Here is a 20,330-nt window from a genome sequence, read left to right as displayed (position 1 = left end):
AAGGCCTTCTAGAAGTTAAATGTTCTATTTCTGATAAATGGGTGAATATTTCAGAACCTACTACAATTACAAGTTATCCATTATAAGACAAGTAATAAGAAATATCTGTTGGTGTGGATTTAAGTCAATTACAGGACAAAGATATATATACACCACGCCAATTTAGCATGTCTATTCAACCTAACACACATGGTTTTAGTATATGGAGGCACACAGGACACCAAGAAAATAAAAACAAATGAACAAACAAACAAATAAATAAAAAAAATCACACAGAGAAAGGCATTATCATTAGGACCTGTGAAGAGGCAGCACTAACTACTAGTCCACTGATTAGTACATTCAAATAAGAATTTCACCATACTCTGTACATGTGACAATAATGACAGAACAAACCTACCAACATTTTGTGCACCTTTTAATATAATATAATATAATATAATATAATATAATATAATATAATATAATATAATATAATATAATATAATATAATATAATATCCATCCATCCATTTTCCAACCCGCTGAATCCGAACACAGGGTCACGGGGGTCTGCTGGAGCCAATCCCAGCCAACACCGGGCACAAGGCAGGAACCAATCCCGTGCAGGGTGCCAACCCACCGCAGGACACACACAAACACACCCACACACCAAGCACACACTAGGGCCAATTTAGAATAGCCAATCCACCTAACCTGCATGTCTTTGGACTGTGGGAGGAAACCGGAGCGCCCAGAGGAAACCCACGCAGACACGGGGAGAACATGCAAACTCCACGCAGGGAGGACCTGGGAAGCGAACCCAGGTCCCCAGATCTCCCAACTGCGAGGAAACAGCGCTACCCACTGCGCCACCGTGCCGCCTAATATAATATAATATAATATAATATAATATAATATAATATAATATAATATAATATAATATGATATGATATGATATGATATAATTCACTAAGCCGACAGAACAAGCAAGACAACCATGGGATATGCATGGCATAGACACGCCCGCCAACTCACAGAGACCCGCCCACCAACGCTAAGACCATGGGATATGATGACAACTCACAGAGACACACCTGTCGACAACACAGAGCCCCGCACACCAACAATTCACTAAGCAGCCTACCATGGCACACGCACGACAGAGCCACGCCCGACAACAATTCGAACTAGAGCGAAAGCATTTGCCAAGAATGTTTTCATTAATCAAGAACGAAAGTCGGAGATTCGAAGATGGTCACATACTGTCGTAGTTCTGACCCTAAACGATGCCGACAGGCGATCCGATGGTGTCATTCCCGTGATCTGCCGGGCGGCCAACTGGGTAACCAAAGTCTTTGGGTTCCGGGAGGGAGTATGGTTGCAAAGCTGAAACTTAAAGGAATTGACGGAAGGGCACCAGCAGGTGTGGAGCCTTTCGCTTAATTTGACTCAACACGGGAAACCTCACCCGGCCCAGACACGGAGAGGATTGACAGATTGATAGCTCTTTCTCGATTCTGTGGGTGGTGGTGCATGGCCGTTCTTAGTTGGTGGAGCGATTTGTCTGGATAATTCAGAAAACGAACGAGACTCCCGCCTGCTAAATAGTTATGCAACCCAAGAGTGGTCAGCGTCCAACTTCTTAGAGGGACAAGTGGCTTTCAGCCAAGTGAGATTGAGCATTAACAGGTCTGTGATGCCCTTGGATGTTCGGTACTGCACGCACACTACACTGAATGGATCAACGTGTGTCTACCCGGCGCCGGGAGACATGGGTAAGCCGTTGAACCCCATTCGTGATGGAGACCAGGGCTTGCAATTGTTCCCCATGAACGAGGAATTCCCAGTAAGTGCGGGTCATACGCTCGCACTGATTACGTCCCTGCCCTTTGTACACACACCCCCTCCCTCGCTACTACCATGGTTGGGTGACTTGGTGGATTATATATAGAAAGGCAGCCAACCGCAAAGAACAATGAAAAGTCAACATGGCTCAGAGGTGCATGTGGACTGTAGCAGAGACAAAAGCGACTGAGGCGGTGTTTGGAAAATGAACAGTCCACGTGACTCACAGGTGCATGTGGACTGTACACAGATGAAAGCAACTCAGGTGAGGAGTTGGGGGCGGGCACATGAGCAGGCAGTGTGTACTGAACGATGACTGAGAGATGACTAAGAAATCAGCAGACTAGAATGGCGGGGGGGGCCAGGACGGAGGGGGTGGAATGGGCGTCCTTCCCCTCTCCCCCCTTTCTGCCCGAGCGCTGTCCAGCCCCGTCCCTCGCTCTGGGAGGAGAAGGCGCGACGGCGGTCCTCCAGTTTTCAGTCACTGACAATTGTATGTTGGTTCGTAGCGTGCATTGTTGCAATGTTACTTTTCTTGGTGGTTTATTAAATTACGGATTTTTCAAATGTTCATTTTTTTCCCTGTGCTTGGCTAGTAATATAATATAGAGCAACCCAGTAGTTCAGTGGTTTGGCCCACTGCTTCACAAATCTAAAGCTCTGGATTGATATCTGCTTAATAATTATGCAAATTCTGCACATTCTCCCTGTCTAAATTTATCTTTAGTGTCTATGATTTCTTTTATTCCAAAGATATTTATATTAGGTTAAATTACATTTGTAATGCATCCAGGGATAATTCTATCCTTGATTCCAATAGTTCCTGTATCTATCAAAAAATAGTGTAGGAAATAAATAATATAAAGTTAACAAAATCCACAAGTAACATTTCCTTTGTTATGTCTGAGTATTTACCCATTATTTCTTGTTTTTGACAGAAAGCGTTGCTGAAAGGTAAATACTGTACATTTTCATAAAGATTATAACGGGAAAGTTTCAAAGCTGTAAAACCAACATCAAAGGAATTCTTCTTTATACCTAAGGGTCAGAGTCAATGAAAATTAGTGCAAACTACTGTTCTGGTCCATCATTTTGGAAGACTACTGCTTAGATAATGAGAGCAATGTGGCAAACAAAAAAAAAATAGAAAAGTAATGGAATGGCTTTTCAAAACATCAGAGCAGCGCACTATTCACAGAGTAACAGTCAGATACCTCGAGCACAGTTTGGCGAGCTGCTCAGCAAAGGTCACTCTCACAAGAGGTAGAATTCATTAAACTACCCATGTCCACAAAGCCAAAGACATTCAAACAAAAACATTAAATATTTACATTTCAGTGCATTTTGTTTTGGCTCATTATTTCTTAACTGCTATTTTAATAATATAATATAATATAATATAATATAATATAATATAATATAATACCAAACCAGAACGGCCAATACAAGAAAAGATAAAAGAGAGAGATACACTAGCAGTCAAAGGAACATGTAATTTTATGCAACAGTTATACTGTAACTTTGACACCTCTTTGTGGGTGCAGCTTTATCTTTCATTCAATTTGAAATTAAGTGGTACATTCACATTCATCCACTACAGTATGGCAGACTTACCCAGAATATTCTAAAGTCTAGAACTTTAAGGATTTAAAGGCAGCTCCTTAAGCAATATGATTTCTGAAGAAACCTTATTCCTTTGTAAGAGTAAAATAGATGGAGTATAGTTTATTAATTTGGCTGAAATGAAAGTTGAAATTAAACAAAACAGAACAACATTTGCAACCTTGAGAGACAGTTGGGTATTTTGACTTGAATTTTGCTGTATAATGCTGCTGCTTATTGCTTCATGTGTGGCTCTGCTTGTGTATTTGTAGATTAAACCCTGCTACTCTCTGCCCTGCTTTGTGACTTCAAAGAATGAGTGTTTGTGGACGGACTTGCTTTCTTACATTGGCTACCCGGGGCACCAGTCTAGGCACTATACCTGTATCCAACAGAAAGAAGGTTTCTGCAGCTGGTACAGAGGATGGGCACCACCTGACAAAACCATCATCAACGCAACTGACCCCTGAGCATCTTCCCCTTTCACTCTGATTACCAATGGAAGTCAGTGGGACTCTTCATCAATTTGGTGACAGAGTGCCAAATATGTGGCTGTTTCCTAGCAGAGTTAGCACTTCAAACATACATGTACAAGCTACATAAATCACCTTCAGGCTGTATTTGTTTACCTGATTGTATATTTGCTTTAAATCAGTGGGCTCCACATTTAACTAACTTGCTTTATGAGTGAGAAAACAAACAAACAAGTTTGCCATCTAGACAGATGCCAGTTTTGAACGCTTTTGAGAAAAAAAAATGTCAGATCGGTATCCTGTGAAGAGCGCTTGTAATGTCTTAACTTTCTGGAAAACAAACATATAACTAGAAGAAAAATCTGTTATTTAAGGTGATGTGCGGTACATCTGTTTAGTTTCCTTCAAATCTTCAATCTAATATGGCAATCTGATTGAAAAGACTAAGGCTCATTTTTGTACAAGGCAATATCTAATATGTATGTACATTATGTACTGAGGTTGAGATTTTATTGCAAGTCACCCATTTATGTCAGAAAATAATTATAATTTTTTAGACATGATTAAAAACTACAGCTGTAGAGTATTGTTTTATAAATATATATTTTATTAAAAAATGTATCACAATGTGCCATATGTACGGTATTTATTACTGACTGTTATCATGCACCTATCACAGCATGTGCTGAACAATGTTTTTCCACAAAAATTTGTTTATTCAAATTCTACATCTTTGAGGAATGCCACTGCAGACAGAGCTCAACATTTTGTCTTGGTTAGGACTTACTGTAAGTAAAAAAGTAAAAAAAAAAATCTATTTGTTTAAACATTCTGGCAAAGCAAGCAATGTTTCCTTTGAAAATGCAGTCAAATTCATGTCCACAAATGAGACACGTCTAAAGGCCAAAACTGAATTAATATAAATCTTCACAATCAAACTTGAATTAACTCGGGTATAAGCCTAAAAGATAACACGGTTGGTTTCCAATTGCATTACTCTGCAATTTTGCACTGCTATAATCATTTATCAAATAAATTAAGCTCTATTTATGCTGAAATATGTATTTAGTCAATATTCATTTAGTTTACATAGTTAATGTACAGAGACGGTAAAGTGAGATTGCATGGATGCTGGCAAGATATAATCATAACACATTAGCAGACATAAATAAACACAGCAGGCTAAGCAGGGTAGAAAATAAGTGACTGTAGCCAAAAAGTAGTGTCACACTCTCCAAAAACAAAAATATAGAGCTGGCTGGAAAGACTATTTACAATACTAACAATTTTGAAAGGAATTTTATTTTTGGCTAAACGCTTTACTCCAAGGATACGGACAGGAAATATTAGAGTGAAATTTCAGCAGTCACTCCAAATGTGAATCGGTCAAATTTATTTGTGTATCATTAGACCTTGGGAGGTGGGGATTCTCCACCTTGTACCTTCTTTTTCATTGATATCTTCTGTGCACCTTAAAAGAGCAGCAGTTGGTCTTAAAGTCAAGTACCTCCCCTCATGTCTGTAGAGAATATTCCATGACTAGGGTTCCCCATCTAGCGATGTTGCTCTGGACCTTTGCAAAATAGGGCTTGAGGTTGTCTTAGAACTCTTCCTCTGGCCAACTTGGGTTCTCTGACCTTGGTTCAGCTGGGAGTACAGGACTTGTCTCGAGAGATGGGAGTTGGGTATTCTGATACAGTAGCTTGGACAGTGGAGTTCATTCTGCAGAATAATGGCTTTAAAGTTAGCCGCCTTTGTCTTGGTCCGGATGCAGGATATAGTAATGGCTCATTCATTTAAAGGTGTAACAGAAGGAAATGTCCAAAGAATATTGCTAAAAAAAGTTTTTAAATCCCCTAAGAAACATTTCAGTCTAAGTCTAATCCTCAAAAGCCTGCCTGAAAATTGATTAGTTACTTAAATAAATTGTAGTGACTCCACATAAATGGCTGATTTATTATTAATTACAATGCAATTATACCCTTTGTGCAAAGCATTGAAAATGTTGAGCCCTGACAGAGGCATTCACTCAGTTAATATTTGTATCCTATTCCTGCTGTACGGTCATTTAAAACAGAAAGAAGCAAAGAAAGAAGAAATAAGCCAAATGTATTGACTGAAATGTATGAATTATATAAGCTAAGTACTGGAAGGCATGAAATGAGGGTAACACTTGACCTTGCATTTAGTCACTACCTTTTTAATCATAACCCAGGCTTCTGATCTAAAGGCAACCTCATCATTTAAATTTCAAAATCCTAGCCAATTTTAAGCCTTTTGCTTCCATAATGCTTCATATTGTGCATAGTTAAAGGCAGAGTGGCAACACAACACGAAGGTACTTCTCAGTCCTTATTTCATGCCTTGCGTACAAGAAAATAAGCATTCCAAATGGTATTAGATGTGAACTGGAGGATTTATATATAAATATATATACAGTATATAAATATAATATAAGAAAATTGCATTTCTTTTGAGCATTTTAATTCATGATGAAATGGGTGGAATAATATATTGTCACATATAGTTTGTAGGCTACTTTTGTTTTCTTAGTCACTGTAAAGTGTGGACTATCAATCATTGTCCTGACTCCATTCCTTTTCTAGCAAACAGAGGTGTTGAGAAACAATAATGACACAGCCATGGTGGCATTACTTTTAGCTGGATGACCTCTGCTCAGCGCAACATCAATCAAGGGTGATTGAAAATATAAACTCTTGTGGATTTATGAGCTCAAAGCAGATTTGGCTTTTTTCCCTGAGCTAAGCACTAATAAACACAGAAGTGCCATTGGATCTTGAAATCCAATGACAGATACAGTACCACACAGGCAGGCTCAAAGACCCTAATTATTGCATTCATTTACACTGTATGCCATTGCTTTTAATTTCAGTATTTGTTAATTTGGCTCGGGTTTGTACAAAGTCAGAAACCAACCCAACAGCAAGAGGAAAATAGGGTAACTAGCCTTTGAGTGAGCAATACAACAAAAATAAAAGTGTTCCTCCTTTCCTATCTATGAAGGGTTGGCTCCTCTGGAGTGTTCTAAATGACTGGCAGTCATCCTTGCCTCAGTAACTGAAACACACTTAAGTGATATGACATTTAGGGCACATTTATCCACGTTTATTTTTTTTCCTCGTGTACTTGACTAAGCCTTTTAATGAGAACTACTATATAAATTAAATAATATTATTCATTACTTTTGTGATAGTAATTCACACAAAGAACCTGTTTCATTTTTAATTCTGAGGCAGACAAGCATCCTCTTCAACAAAACTCTGGAAAGGGTCTCTGTCATTTGGAAGACCAGCACTAAAATAGCTTCTAATCCACACACAGTATTGAACCAAATAAGTGGCTAAAGAGCAGCATACTGTGCCAAACAGGGACTTCTTTAGTTGCTCCTTCTCCAGACTTGTAATTCAAATCCTAGTGATTAGAAAGAATTCCTCTTAAACCGGAACACATAACTGGGTAATGTCATCCAAAAGCTTGACCTGCCTCACAGCTTGCCACTCTGGGAGGTAGCGCAACGCTCAATATATTTTATATAAGCTGCTGTCATCATGGTTTCTACAACTATTTGGTCTATGTATGTGTGTAAATAAATGTCTTGTTTTTAGTCTCTGTATGTGTATTGTGAAGGCTGGATATCATGTGAGGTCTTGGTGGTCTGTTAACCAGAAGTTCACAACTGGTGTGAATCTATGAAAAATGCAGAGCCAGGTTGGCACAAATGTAAAATTATTACTGGGGCAGCCATTTCAAAAGTAGTATAAATTGTCCTTTTAATCTCTTTGTTTTATATTTTTATAATAAAGCTATAATAAAAAAGAATAATTCTCAAGAATGTTTGTTTTCTGGATCATTTCAGTTTTTGTTGTATATAGAATCTTAAATGATTACAATTTGCAGACCAGATTTCAAAAGAGGCATAGAAACATATGCCCAAAAATGTTTAAAGAAAGTCCAGTGTAAGCACTGAGGTCACATTATATTCAAGATTATAATAAACTTCCACATCAGTAATGCTTGCACATGTGGTATTGCTTATAACAGAGCTAACATATTGAACTGCAGGTGAACAATTTCAATTAAAGTACACTAAATAAAATATTAATGGTTTAAATACAATATTACTTGTTTATTCATTTATTAATCTATTTATATAGTTAATATACAAAAGTTAAACAATATTTTATTTTAAAAGACTTAATAATTAATATTGAAATGGAAATTAACAAAAGACATCAACCAGACAAAACAGACTGACAACTGAAATATTGTTAATTCCATATTCCTTTGAGCATTTGTATGGTGAACTTCCCATACCTCTGGCTAAATGATTTTTCCATATTAAAATTTGGACTACTTGTAAATCAAAATGCCGAAGTAGGCAAGATCCCACAGGTTACACATCCCGTGCCTGTAAATACACACACAGACAGAAATAGTAAACTTCTACTTCAAGACTCCAAATACTGGTAACACAAGAAAAGGAAAACTATGTTAATATACAGGCTAGTGGGTAATGTAGAAGAGACAAACAAAATTATAATTTATAAATACAGTATATATATAATATATATATATATATATATATATATATATATATATATATATATATGCAGAGTCATAGGACTGAGGCCTATTGCCTGGTACTTTACAATGTACCACCCATTCATCCTCCTTTTTGCAAATAGTTACATAGTTGTCATGTCTCTTGGTTGTTCTGAACAAGAAGTAATTAAATAAGATTTAACAAAAAAAAACAAAAAACAAAAAAAAAAAAAAAAAAAAATTATTTTAAAATACAAAAAAACTGCAGAGGCCTGAAACCTTACATACTTCTGCTTAAAACTGAAGCCATATCTAGTCAGCACTGTGGTGTTATGGATATGGTGTTAGACGTAAAATAAATAAGCCAAGGTATCCAAACTGATGTAAAGGCATTTAAAATGATTATTTATTTGTTATAAACAACAAAACTAATATTAGTCCTCCTCGTCTGACAGAAGTAAACACTGTATAAATGCCTATTAAAGGAAAGAGAATGAAGGTTGGATGTGATATCACCAAGCAAGTGTCTGGTTTCCTCGTTGGTGATTTGATTACATTTTTCAATGCTAAAAACCCCCGGGAGAAAGGAAGAAAAAAATAAAAATAAATGAAAAAAACAAACACTTCAGATAACTGCTTTTTATTATGGAACACTTCAATTTCAAACATTTGCTCAAAACAAAAAAAAAAAAAGGTTCTAATCCCATTCCAAAATCTTTATCTTCACTAATTGTTGAGTATACTGTGCATGGTTGTGAATATTGAAAAATATACGTTTAAGTAGCCTTCAGGCTAAAAAAAGGAACAGTATTTAGTGGAAAGAAAGTACTCCACAATACTGTTTTGTTCAAAATTAAAAATAGTTTAGGATTCGGGATTGTAATTTCAACAGACACAGACCCAGCTGCACTCATATCAAGGAAGACATGGTCAAACCACGTCCAGCAATGCCTAAAATATGTAAATACCTGGAGATTTCTTCTGCAGAAACTATAAAAATATGCTAATATATCCTGATTTTAAATTCACCTCAGGGAAATGTATCTTCACCATATAATTACACCAATAATACAGTCAATGTGACAGCTAATTTACAAATTTGTAATATTAAGGGATTAATTACCCACATAAACCTGGTGAATTTCTTGGCATTTGACACTGGACAATCACTCATCTTCTGTTCTGCTTGATTTTTCCTGCACACATTTTTTACTTCATGTACTTGTTGTTTTATGACATTGCGTATAAATAAGCATATGATGCATGTTCTGTTTGCCAATGGAGACCATGTAAAAGACAATTTGCTACACTTTTCATTTCAAATACCTTCCACCGACCTCCAACACAGAATATGCTTATTCAACTTTGTTCCACGAATATTTTCATACTGACTGACTCAACAGAGACTGCCTTTCAACAGTATTTGGAATGGCATAAAACAAGGCTGCAGTGTCATCTTGTAATCCTCTGGTGAGTCTAAAAATGCTATAACTCAAAAGCTCTGGATGCAGTTAATCAAAATGTAAGCAGTAGAAGATGACAAAAAATCATATAAAACATAACAAAAGAGCCCCTTTAAACATAGGCAGCTAAAATGACAAGCAATAATTAATACATTCTTTTTAAGGCAATGAAGTCTTAACTAACTCTTTTTGTGTTCTGTATTTTTTTTTTTTTTTGCTGTTAATTCATACTGTATATTCATAAATTCATTAATTCAACAGAGATTCTTCTATACTATTCATATCCCTGAAGTGTAAGGACTAATCAAACACTTACAGAAACAAACTTTACCAAATTTTTTAACACAAGTTATCCACCTTGATCATCAAACTGAGGTATTAATCATTTTTTAAATATTTAACCATGTTAGGACAAGATCACTACATTTTTTGAAGAAACAGATATTTTTCTAGCAAGAGCTCATCCTCTAATCTTACCTCAAAGCAAGCCTTACTGTTGTTTCTATGTTCAGAGTTGAGAATACATTAATGCAGATAAAAGGACAGACAAGAATTGTCAGCTTGAGAACTTAGTTGAACAGTAAAGAGTATGCCAAAATGAAACATCCATTCTCGTTCTGTTCGGCCAGACTTGTTACATGTCAATATAATGTTGATTTTATAATACCAAAACTGCCCTGTCATACAATTCACCTCTTCCAATTATATAGTGATATCCCAAAATTGTGATACGAAATTTAAATATGCAGTTTATAAGCAGAGGTTTGGAAACAAACTTTAACTGATAACAAACAGAATTTTATTCACATACCGGTATTATCAAGTATGGAATGCAATGAACTATAAAACTATGATCTATTCCATGGGGAATTCCTTGAATTTACACTAGTTTATTGGATGCAGACCAGCTGTTGCAGGCAACTCCCCAAACACTCACAGTAACAGTGCAAGGGGCTGAGAATTGCTGTTTAGAACAGATGGATAACTCAATAATCATAACATGCATGAAACCTGGCATACTGCAGCATTGCTTGTCAGGAATGCAGTACATGCACTAGACGCAAAAGATTACTCAGCACACTAATATACAATACAGAAAAGTCAAGTCAGCAAAATGTATGTAGGTTCATTTTGAAACTACAGGTAAAGACCTTTTAATGTTGGAATGAGTAATGAGTGCGTTTGGTGAGTACTCTCTTCATACTTAATATTTCTCAGGAGTGTGAATATCATTATATAACTTATTCATCTACTGCCAATGGAGAACAATATTATAAACTTCTATGGAAGTTTTCTCTCCTATTATACAGTATATTTTGCCATTTGTTTATTTAGTTAATGCTGCTATCAAATGGAAATAGTTTTAATTAATTCATGTCATAAGGAGCCACAGCCTTTCTAGGTAGCACTGGACACATGCCATTAACCAATCCTGGACCAGACACTTGTTCACTGCAGTGCCCACAAACATGCACACCCTCACTAACACAGGCCAATTTGGAATTGCCATTTAACCTAAACTGCACTCCCCTGATGCAAAAGAGATATGAGGCATAAAAGGATCGTCCAGGGAAAACTCCATGCACACAATGTAAGACTCTATACTGTTTGCCAACATTTACTCTTCTGTGTAAACTTATATTTGGCTCCAGAATTCCAGAAGTCATAACTTGGAGGGATTTTTTATTTCAATACATACTGGTATAAACTTTGCAACACTTTTAAAATATATTTCCATTTACAGTATAAAACAATTTATAAATCACTTCCTTTTATAATACAGTTCCTTTAAATGAGTTGCCACTTTATTAGGTACAACTAAAAGTAAGTTGATTCCACATTGACTCATAAAGCAGTTCAAATTTGTCAGGATATAGCCTCAAAAAGGGGTCAAAACTGCCAGACAAAAACTCTGGCCAATGTCAACTCTAACGGTTTCACAGTTATTATGAATAAGATGGCAGTGGATGTCAACGCTAGGTTGTTCTATCTCATTCCATGTATGTTTGATTGGCTTGGTATCTGGTAACTTGGCCCATTAAATTCGAGATCAAGATAAGGTTTATTATGATGTGTTCATAGTACAATGAAATTCTTACTTTCATGTCTCCTCAAAACAGTACAAAATACAGTATGTGGCAGGCGGCTGGCATCCATGCCCAGCCGGGACGCCCCTGCACACTATATTCAGGGGGAGCAGCCCTGGAAAGTGCAATACCTCCCCCTGGACGCTAGATGGCCACCCCCTTGGGCTGGAGTAGTGCCTGGGTTTCCCACAGGGCCCCCTGGGAATTGGAGTTGGGGGCAGCCCTGTTGGGTCCCGCAGGTACCGCCAGGGGGTGCTGTGTTTGGGACTCCTGAGCCCGTGTGGGCAACAGATTCGTCACACCTGGAAGTGCCGCCAGAACTCGGTGATCAAACACCTGGAGCGCTTCCAGGTGACCTATAAAAGGAGCCAGCGACCACCACTCAGTGGCCAGAGTCGGGTGGAGGAGGACAAGGTTGCTAAGGAGGAGTGGTGGTGCCAAGGAGGAGAAAGTGTTTGTGCTTGTGCTGTACTGGTGGTGACTAGTGCTTGGGACTGTGTTGTGGCTGGGGGGATTACGGGGAAGATGTGCCCTCCAGCTGAAGATAAATAAAAGTCCTGGTATTTCACATGTGCCTCCCGTGTTCAATCTGTGTCGGGTCAGGCGCTATATAGCGTCTTCTTACACGTACCAACAAAGACACATTCACACACACAGACACTTATGAAGAAGGTCTTGGTAATGATGCATGTATATTCCTCAGCACTCAAATGTGCCCTTATTTTTACCAGGAGACCTAATGTTTACCACAAAAACACACCTTACATGATTGACCCATCACTAGCAACTTGTACTATACTGTAGACAATGAGCAGGATGGATCAATGAATGCATGGAGTATTCACCATATCTCGGTCCTCTTATCAGAATATAAGATGTTTGACAAACAAGAGGAGTCCATTCACTCCATCAAGCTCATTTGTTTAGATAATAGCTAAGATGACACAATATCTCATCTAGATACTTCTAAATGGTTGTGAAGGATTCTGCTTCAACTACATGCCTCAATAGGTTGTTCCAGATTCCAAGAACTCTTTCCAAAAAAGAAAGGTTTCCTGGCTTCAGTCTAAAATGTAAAAATAAATTAAGAAATTTGGCATATCAAATTTGAATTAAATAACCATTAATTAGGATGCATCAGAGCAGGCAACATAATTTCAGTCCCCTATTATCCATTGTTTTTTGCTTTTAATTGTAGAACGTAATATTCAATCAGTGACCAACTGCAAGCTGTACATATGTTCCTAAATTAATCTTTTCTTGTATTTGCCTGTTAGTTAACTGACTTTAGTAAGTCTTAGCTCCAGTCATCAAAGGTTTGTTTCTGACCACAGAAGTGCTAATGTCTGAATGGCACTTTCTCAACCTATCCAAGCTATTACGCATAAAAAATTCCAACCTGGTTGCCTATCCTGAAACAGTCATTTTAAGGTTTTTGGTGCTCACTTCTATGTCACGGTTCAAAGCCAGCTAAATATTTACACTTGCTTATTTTCCACTACACTGCACATACAGGTAATCTATTTATAACTGTCAAAATTTCATTCAGTGTACATGTGATGTTGTGCATTTAAAAAAGGGGATTCTCTTTTGATTTAGCAATCTCTGAAGTCTTTGTCACTGTGAAATCTGTGTCTTAACGAATTAATTGTAAGGCACATTTTGCTAACCATATAAGAGAAATACAAGTAGTACACTAAGTATAACAATCATATATAAGACAAATGTACAAATCTGATAGATGGTTAAGTATGTAAGTAACTGACCACACACAAACACACAGGAAAAATAAGAAAGGTATTGAAGACAAAGTTCAAATCAAATTACCTGCAACTTTCCTGAGGTTTCTGACATGTCTTGAACCCCCTTGTCTACTATTTGGGGAGGCAAGCCCACTTAACAACCTACAAGTACCACAAAAACACTTCCTTCCTCAGTTTCCAGGTTCTGTATTTCTATAAGAAAAACTTTGTCTTCTCTTATTACCAATAAGGTTTCACCCTCAGCTATCCAGCCGACTCTAGATGAACTCTCTCTGGTTTCAGGCAGCTTTAATTCCCCTAAATTCAAGGGGCAATTGGAATACAAGGGCATTACTCCATCTAATGGTACCTGATGTCCCTGCAGCCGTGAGGCTTCATTAGTGTTAAATGACTATGTTTTCAGATAGCTTCTATGCTGCATATAGGACAACATGGTCACAACTTTTCACACTGGGGAACTTTCTATCAGTCCAGAGGCGATCCATTGTAAACAAAATCCCGACCCCACCTTCTAGCAGTATGCCAGCCCTCTGGTCTCCTCCCTCTCTAAGCACACAGTGAGGAAACTCTCTTAAATCCGCTGTCAAGGTTAATTGTGCATTTGCATGATGTTCATGATGGGAGGACATGGAAAACACTAAGAATGCTGACAAAGAACTGTGGATGCCTCAAAGCATGTCCAGCTTTATTTTGACAAGAGGACAAGAAATCTGCCAAGGAAGCCCTGCCCAAGAAGGTCCATGAAGTAAAATGGAATAAAACATGTCCCTTAAGGTTTCAGGAGAAATGTTGACTGCTTCAAGTGATCCTGGGACAATATAAAAGTAAGTGGGACCGGAAAGGTGTAGATAACCTCTGGGGTTTGCTTGGAGAGGAATTCCTCCAGAAATTACAATAGGCATCACTTTCCAAAAGGACCCTACCCCTGTTTACAATGGAGCAAAAACTATCCTGTTGAAGTACAGACCTTATTTTGTGAGTGGACTCACTTTCTGATATTCATTCATATAAAGCAAGAAGACCCATTAGGTCGGTGGAAATAAAGACTAATCCATATAGCTGAAATTGTTGCTTAGTCTCTCAAAGTCTACCAAATAATACAAATCCCAAGTGGCTGGGATATAGAATTTTCTGAGGTTGTGGTCTTCTCAGGTCTTTACAGCACTCACCCCACTCACATTCTGATTTAAACACATTTGTCTATTTCTCTTGTGAGACCTTCTAGTGCTCCCTCTTTTGCTAAGATGACATATATTCGTTCTCTTCCTTCTTTGAAAATTACTCTCTGCCTCTCTTCTTGGGGGTTTCCTGTTGGACTTTTCCTGCCTTGTGCCATACTGGCAGAGTCCTTGCGCCCAGCAACCTCTTGCCAGCCAATAATAGAGCAATTGATCTTAGGAATTATCTAGACCAAATGGTTTGGAATGTATTAAACAATAAATAGGGGTTGTAGATTGGTGCTACAGAAAGACGTTTTGTGCATATACCCTTTGAAGTACTAAAATAGATCCTTGCTTTTATCCTTTCCTTTCCTTAGTTAGTAACTAAGGCAATTAAAAGTAAAAAAGTGTCACAGAATAAATTATAAAAGTCAGTGAGGAAGCAGCACTCAGCACTGAAGTGCCCACTCCTGATTTTATTTCACCAGGACCAATTCTGATCAGCGGAGTGAGTGAGAGAGCGAGTGAGACTTTGATAAACACAAAGGCTCATTCTTAAAAGAAATACATGGTCTTCTTATTTAAAAACACAGACAACTGTCTCCATTTTCACCTTTCGTCCACAATTCACGTGTTTTCAACCAATGAAAACAATTACTTTTGAAAATGCTCTCCAAAGCCAGAAACCTATGGAAATGGCGATGTAGCATTTCAGGGCCGAAAATGAAGATTTTTGAAAACGCAGGCTCCATCATACTCTGGTTGGTTGGTGCTCATTACTTGGTTCTTCCCTGATTGGATCCTACCCATTACAATATCTCCTTCCCTGATTGGTCACCCTTCACAAAAAATAAACATATTCCAACATAGTGGGTATAAATGAGTTGCTATCCATGGCGCTTGCTGTGTTGCTTATCTGTATCACCTAAATTGTGCTTAGTGTGATTTTTAGAAATCATGGTCAAGTAACTACTCACAATGCATGATAAAGAAGCCAGTTGCATATATGCTCAAACTGAATAAGGCCATTCTGTGCATTTGGCATTCCACAGCGTTGGTGCTCAGACTATATGTGCATAGTGCACACTCACTAAGGTTGCTGCACAATGAATTTTGGGAAATTTGATGGCAACATCAGAAAATTGGCTAGTGAGACTGCTCACATTACAAGACAGCTGAGTGAAATTTCTGACATGACAGAAATTCTTCCTATCATGTGACAGTTCAATCGTGAGATACAATTGATCATCACAACAGCTCTCTTATTGACAATTTGCTGAATTTATGAGGGGCGGCACGGTGGCACAGTGTTAGTGCTGCTGCCTCGCAGTAAGGAGGCCTGGGATTGCTTCCTTGGTCCTCCCTGCATAGAGTTTGCATGTTCTTCCCAGGTCTGCGTGAGTTTTCTCTGGGTGCTCCGGTTTCCTCCCACAGTCCAAAGACATGCAGGTTAGGTGCATTGGCCATCCTACATTGTCCCTTGTGTGTGTGTGTGTGTGTGTGCCTTGTGGTGGGCTGGCGCCCTGCCTGGGGTTTGTTCCTGCCTTGCGCCCTGTGTTGGCTGGGATTGGCTCCAGCAGACACCCGTGACCCTGTAGTTAGGATATAGCGGGTTGGATAATGGATGGATGGATGGATGAATTTACAAGTTGAGCTTATTGATATCAAATGTTTTCCATGTTTTCCAGCACTTAAATGGGCACTTGAACAATAACATTTTATTGAGGTGAAAGATGCAGACTTGATGGCATACTTGAAAAAAATGTCATAAAAGATTATGCCAAAATTCTGTATGTCTATCAATTAATAAATAAAACAGTTCTGGTCTCTATGAATAAATTTAGATTGTTCTGTGATTTTAGCTTATATTGGAACAAGGGTTCAATCTTACATTTCTCTAAAGACAATATAAAAAAGAAATGAAATTGTTATTGAGTTTCACTTGTGCTGTTCATGGAGCTGCTTTCTGTTTCACTAAACCCATAAACTTTGTCCCTGGACTAAAAAACTCACTTAAAGCCTCTTTTGGCCCTTTAAGACTCAGGAAAGACACTGCTCCTCCAAAAAAAAAAAAAAATCTGGCTAGCTTTTTATAATTTCCTGAACTTTTTATTATTTCTGTGCTGTATTCAAAGCATTTCCTGAAAGCAAACCTTTCCTGGCATCAATAAGGGCATGCATGGCCATCACTATTGCATAGCACACTCATGCACATACTGTATGTACAGCTGAGTTTACAGTGACCAATGACCGTGTCCACAACAACGACATGTAATCTTTTCACAGAAAGCACACCAGCAATAATTCTTCTAGCTACTACTGCTTCTGAACCTAAAGCAAAATAAATAATTTGCAGCACTCAGCACAGAGTATGAAAAACAATTATCATATCACTATGTCATGTCAAAATCAGTACTGTACTACTCTAGCGAGAAGGAAAAAATGAACTTAATAAAATATTTTTGTTCATACTTGCGTACAGAATATTAATATGTAATTAGGCTTCTCCTACATGGAAACCAATGTTGAATTCTTCAATACATCTAGGTTGATGTTACATTCACAAGGTTATAAAATGTAATATGATACAACATATACACAGTTTAAATTAATGCTGACTTGGCAATTTCATAACGAGCCATACGTTCTCATTGTGACAATTTACTAATTTGCACCATTCAAGTGCTTACAGTTCATATCTAACGTTAAAATGATTCATTATCATTATTCAGAATAATTATAGAAATCTAATAAATGTAGCATGACTAAAAATCAGAGTAAGGGATAATAACTGAAAATGTACAAATATAATATTGCAAGTGTCCAGAAGCATTTCTTTTCACTTTAATTCAACTACATTTTATTTAATAACAAAATGTTTTAACTTCTGTGATACTGCACAAATGTTAATTAACTATTATATTTTGTATCATGAGCAATCCATTTAAGCCACTTAAACAAAAAATTTCCTTAGCTACTTTAAGCAAAAGATAAAACCACATCATCAATGAATCCCAGTACATTCAAAAAAGTAAGTATGTTACAAACATACGAAATATCCCTGCTCAGAGTAAAACTCCCCTCTCACCCACTTGACCTCCACAGCAGTGGGACTTGAACTCAGGCCCAAGGATTATAGAACAGCCATCTAAGATACATGCACTAAAAGAGAAGTCCTTTGGTGCAACAGTTAAACAGGCTGCTGTTTGTAAGGGAATCTTTTAGGCAACAACAAGCTCCTTCTCCTTCCTGAGCCTTACTCATCTCATTATACTCACCAGTCCCCTGAACATATCCAGGTCATAGCACCAATTGTCTTGATTCGGGAACTCACTCAGGACAACACACCCATCTTAGCCACTCATCCTCCCTGAGATGGCAACTCAAGTGTGGGACTTCTGAATTACAAACCAGCCATGTCTGCTGCTGTTCCAAAAGTGTTCTTCCTTAGCATAAGTGGATGATCCATGGACTCGAGATCAAAGCTCACTGCACCTGCTCTCTCAGGGAGGATGAGAGGCTAAGTGCCTCTATGTCTGTAATCAGTCACAGATCACTGGGCCATTATTGTCACATGGACAGAATACAGAGAAAATTTTACTTGCATGCACCATGTCTCAGAATCTACTTGTCTGGGAGACAGTAATCAATGACTAAACTTTGTTAGGTCACTACAAAATAATTTTGCCATCAGAAAGTGGCAGATGGTAGCACTTATTGACAATTAATGGCTGCCCATAAAGGGACAGAAATATGCTGTGTAGTACAACTCCACCACTACCCTAAAATCAACACAAAACATGATGGAAATATATCTCTATGGTAAGTCTAACATATGTATTTTCCCAAAATACTGTATTTAAAACGTTTCACTTGCCAGTGCATGGAAATAAGTCCCTACACTTAAAATTACCACACCAACCAAAGAACTGAGGCTCCATTGAAACAGTTTCAGTAAACGAGAACAGTCTAAGAACGAAAGGCAGGACAGTTAATTCAGTGATATTTCAACAAAGCTAACTCAAGAGAAGAAGTACTCACCATCTCTTTGTGATTAGGGTAGAAAGTTTGTTCTGTCAAAGGAAATTTCTCTGGACCCAGTGTTCGGAAGATTTTTATCAGCTGGGAAAACTGGAAGACAGTATCAAGAAACAACTGTTCAAATATTCATTCCACTGTACTTTTTATATATTATAAGCAAAATCTGAAAATGCATTCTGTTTAATGTATTCTGTTTAATGCTTTGCAAGTTACTGTTAATATATTATTGTTGCAAATATGTTCAAGCACTCTGAGCCAGTACGCAGTGAAGTGAGCCTGGCCAAATTAAACTGAATTAAATAGAATGTGTACATTGTTCTTATTGTCATTTACTTAGCCAAAGTGTTTTATCCAAAGCAACCTGCACATTGCCATTGTGATTGTTTTCATAGTCCTACAGTAAGGGCACTGGCTGGTTTCATGAGGTACTCAATGTCAGTTGATGAGCTAGTCTTACAGATTCACATGGCAGCCTTGTGTTTATAGTCCAGTGCCTTAGCTACCAGAGTTTGTTTCGTTGTAAAAGTCAACAAAAATGTCAAAATAAAATATATTATTATTACTGCATTATAAAAATTACATCACAATATGTAGAGCAGCTAAAGTTCCTTACAATATTTCCATTAGCAAACTGTAACATTTTAAATAGAGAGGCAAAACTTTCAAACTATTTCAAATGTAACTTAAGTCATTCTAAACATCCACTTGGAGCCTACAACTATGATAGGGAACTTTTTGGAAAACAGTCTCTTAAGTTAACATGCACAAACCAATTTTTCTTCATGCCGGTCCCAAGCCTGGATAAATGGGGAGGTTTACGTCAGGAAGGGCATCCGGTGTAAAATTTTGCCAAATCAATATGTGGACAACAATACAAATTTCCATACCAGATCGGTCGATCCCCGAGTTAAAATCGACTGCCACCAGTACTGTCAGCCAACAGGGTGCTGTTGGAAATTGGGCTAATGTTGGCCAAAGAAGCAGAAGAAGAGGGGGGAGACGTGTCCGGAGGCAGGAGTAGAGGAGGAAGGTAAAGAGAGTGGAACTGAGGGTAGGAACTTTGAATGTTGGCATTATGAGTGGTAAGGGGAGAGAGTTAGCAGATATGATGGAGAGAAGGAAGGCTGATATATTGTGCGTGCAAGAGACTAAATGGAAGAGGAGTAAGGCCAGGTGGATCAGAGGTGGATTCAAATTGTTCCATCATGGTGTGGGTGGGAGTAGAAATGGGGTAGGCATTATTCTGAAGGGACAGTATGTCAAGAGTGTTTTGGAGGTGAAAAGAGTGTCAGCTGGAAATGGGAGGTGTGATGATGAATGTTGTTAGTGCATATGCCCCGCAAGTTGGGTGT

The 20,330-nt window shown here is 37.9% G+C and overlaps 2 protein-coding genes across 3 annotated transcripts in view; one reads left to right on the top strand and one right to left on the bottom strand.

Annotated features, from left to right (window-relative positions):
• The window catches only part of LOC114654705 (metalloproteinase inhibitor 3-like), a 756,439-nt gene extending 748,685 nt beyond the window's left edge, over positions 1 to 7,754 (top strand). For both annotated transcript variants that reach the window (XM_051929647.1, XM_028805422.2), the window contains one exon: positions 3,701 to 7,754. In XM_051929647.1, coding sequence (XP_051785607.1) covers positions 3,701 to 3,898 — 198 coding nt within the window. In that variant the 3' untranslated portion in view covers positions 3,899 to 7,754. The remainder of the gene's footprint in view (positions 1 to 3,700) is intronic.
• Positions 1 to 20,330, bottom strand: part of LOC114654698 (synapsin-3-like) — a 749,936-nt gene that overhangs the window by 382,253 nt on the left and 347,353 nt on the right. Inside the window, exon 6 of the mRNA XM_028805409.2 lies at positions 18,979 to 19,068. Coding sequence (XP_028661242.2) covers positions 18,979 to 19,068 — 90 coding nt within the window. The remainder of the gene's footprint in view (positions 1 to 18,978; positions 19,069 to 20,330) is intronic.

The sequence above is a fragment of the Erpetoichthys calabaricus genome, chromosome 1 (assembly GCF_900747795.2).
Source record: "Erpetoichthys calabaricus chromosome 1, fErpCal1.3, whole genome shotgun sequence".
Taxonomy (NCBI): domain Eukaryota; kingdom Metazoa; phylum Chordata; class Cladistia; order Polypteriformes; family Polypteridae; genus Erpetoichthys; species Erpetoichthys calabaricus.
The sequence above is the reverse complement of the archived record's forward strand: the minus strand, read 5'-3'. Positions and strand labels throughout refer to the sequence as shown.